This window comes from Crocodylus porosus, unplaced genomic scaffold, assembly GCF_001723895.1.
Source record: "Crocodylus porosus isolate Cpor-Errol unplaced genomic scaffold, CroPor_comp1, whole genome shotgun sequence".
Lineage (NCBI taxonomy): Eukaryota > Metazoa > Chordata > Crocodylia > Crocodylidae > Crocodylus > Crocodylus porosus.
Window position 1 is genome coordinate 120230430 of NW_017728931.1, and position 3035 is coordinate 120233464.

General features: G+C 44.0%; 1 protein-coding gene across 1 annotated transcript in view; it reads right to left on the minus strand.

Moving 5' to 3' along the window:
• The window catches only part of SLC26A4 (solute carrier family 26 member 4), a 44218-nt gene that overhangs the window by 40678 nt on the left and 505 nt on the right, over window positions 1–3035 (minus strand). Inside the window, exon 2 of the mRNA XM_019543965.1 lies at window positions 1166–1305. Within this exon, the coding sequence (XP_019399510.1) occupies window positions 1166–1305 (140 nt within the window). The remainder of the gene's footprint in view (window positions 1–1165; window positions 1306–3035) is intronic.

The window sequence follows — 3035 nt, forward strand, 5'->3', positions numbered from 1 at the left end:
CAAAAAGATTACGACTCGCTGAAGGCTCAGATGATGGTTAGCATTTTTTAGCAATAAAGTATTTTTTAATTAAGGTATGTACATTTTTTTTTTAGACATAATGCTATTGCACACTTAATAGACTACAGTATAGTCTATTAACTAACTACATAACTTTTATATGCACTGGGAAACCAAAAAATTTGTGTGACTCGCTTTATTGCGATATTCACTTTATTGCGGTGGTCTGGAACCGAACCCGCAATATGTCTGAGGTATGCCTGTAGTCCATTTAGTTTTGTCTTTGAAAGTGGCCAGTATCAGGTGCCTCAGAGAGGAGAATGAGAGTCATAGCGATGTCATTTTGGAGTGCTGTCTCTGGTCTTGATTAACCTAGGTTCCATTGTATCCTCTGCAAATTTTATCACTGTTCTGCTTCTCTCTACTATTGATAAATGTATTAAATCAGTCTAAGGGGTGTAGGTTGTAGCCGTGTTGGTCTAAGGACATAGGCAGACAAGGTTCTTTGGGTAAATCCGATATCTTTTATTAGACCAACTCAAATAGTTGGGAAAATTCTTCCTTATATCAGTTCAAGTGAATTATGTAAAGTATGTTTTGTGAATATTAGTTTTTAAAGCTTGACCATGGCAATGGCTCTTTTCTGATTGTTTGAGCAAACATTTAATAACTTACTGGCAATAACACTATAAAAATAAAGTTTAAAAGGTTTGTGTTCATGATTTTTTGCAGGAAATCTCTTTTACATTTTTAAAGACATGTGGAAGTGCTTGCATGATCAACTAATTGTGGAACAGTGCTAATACTATGCCTGATCAAATGCAGGTAGGTAATGTATTTCAATTATTAAATACTCACAATATGCCCATAGAGAAAAATGAAGAGAGATACTAATCAATTATATTACAGTAACAAATTCAAGGAAACTGGAATATGTTAACCAATGCTAAATAACAAGAAAGAGGCAAAATTAAGCAAATCAATCATTTACTGCACAGTATTAATAAATAATATTCAAGGACAATGGTCTTCATATGGATATTTTAAATCATACATGTTTAACTTGATGTGTGCAGTATAAAGCATAAGAAATAGTTATGGGTATCTCCATACAATGTATCTAGCTTCTTATTAATAACAAAGAAATAATCTAGCCACAGCTTACCTTGTAAAGTAGCTACAAGCCCTGTACTGATACCAGAGATGATATCACTAATTAGCCATTCCTTCACTCTGTAGTTAGGTAGCCATTCCAGTATGGGGATAAAGGACTTGGTTATTTGAAATGCCTTTTTTCTTGAACAGCTGCCAAAAAATAGACAATTAAATTGTCAGCCTACCCCTATGAAATCATAACTGTAAAATGCAAAAAAAATTCCTACCAAGAGATCTGAGTAGCTGTTATTTAGCCAAAAGACCCCTTGTTTATTATTTTATAGAAACTACATGAATGTTGTTTACAATTTGCTTATTTTATAGGATCAAATTCTGCTCTCAGGTTAATAGAGCTACTTAGATTTGTTCCACAGCTTCTTGGCCTCTTGTGGGCTAAGATCAAGTGCTGTATTCACAGGGGATGCTGATGCCAGCAAGTTACACTAGTCATAACCAGGGATCTACCTAAATCGCACTGGAAGTACAGCAACTCCTCTAATCTTGCTATTTTTGTTCCCCCCTTCCCCTCCTGCTGACTGGTTGGAGGACCCTGGAGGCCCTGCTGCATATTCCTGATCAGCCATGGGGCAAAAAACAGTTTTAAATATGCCGTGGTTTTTGCCTCCAGCCACTGATTGGCTGAGGGGCACCAGCGGTCCCACCACTGCTGATCAGCCAGGAAGCAAAACCACAGCCTATTTAAAACTGCAGCAAGGGGGGGGGGGGGACCTTGGCCAATCAGCAGCAGGAGAGGGAAAGGGGATGCCTGGGGAAAGATTTAGGTAGATCCCTGGTCATAACACATTTTGTTGCTCACAAACAGATCTTCAAAAAACACTTCTCTCACAAAGCAAACAGGTTTGTTCTTTAAGGCACCCTAACCAAAATGGACTCTGAAAAGAGATCAACTGTTGTCACAACATTTAGAACGTTCTGCACATATTTCAAGACAAAATTATCCATTTTGGTATGAAAAAGTTGACTTTCCAAACAAAATATCTGTTGATGACACTTTTGCTGGCAATCGACTTTCTCAGTGAACAGCACCATTGATATCGCAGATACCATTTGCACAGTGGTCTTACTCAACATGGCTAAATGTGTCAACATTTGGCCCCAGCTGTTTAAAAACAAATCACAGACTGATGGAGAGGTGGGCCGGCAGGGACCTCCAGATGGCACCTGAGGCAGGACCACCCCTATCCAAGCCATCCCCTTCAAGGGGACTGTCAGTCTTGGCACCCTGACCTGCCACAGGTAAAGCAGGGGTAACCACAGCAGCTGTAATAAAAGGTTGCCAGGATGGCTGCTTGCAAACTTTAACAAAAAAAGGCGTTTTACTTTACTCTCGGCACGGAGCCCAGTGCCTGCCTGGAAGAGGCAGTTAGCTGGACCCGGCTGGGTCCACATCTGTAAAGATCAGGCGCTTTAGTGGGGCTTTGGGGCGCTAGTAGCGGATTGACTCCGCTTTAGACAAAGGTGGTGAAAGCCCCGCTAAAGCGCCCGGTCTCTCTGGACGCTGCAGAGCCAGCCCAGGCGAACGCGCCGCTTCCTCTGGTAAAGCGGGGCTTTTTTAACATCTGCAAGCAGCCCACAGGCTCAAGAGATCGTAGCCAGGCCCCCGCTCCAGAGCAAGGCAAACCCCGCAGTGGGCACCTCTCTGCCCACGGGGTAAAACTCCGTGCTGGGCCCGGGGATGGCTCTGCCCTGCGCGGAGCAGAGAGACCCTCGAGCCAGGAAGCTCCGGCTCCGGCCGCCGCCGCACCAGCCGGGGCTCGCCCCGTAGCCCCAGCCACGGCTGCAGCCGACGCCCGGTGCCAGACCCCGCGGCAGCGCAGCAGGAAGGGGCGCCGCGAGGCGCGGGGCCGCCGCGTGCTCCC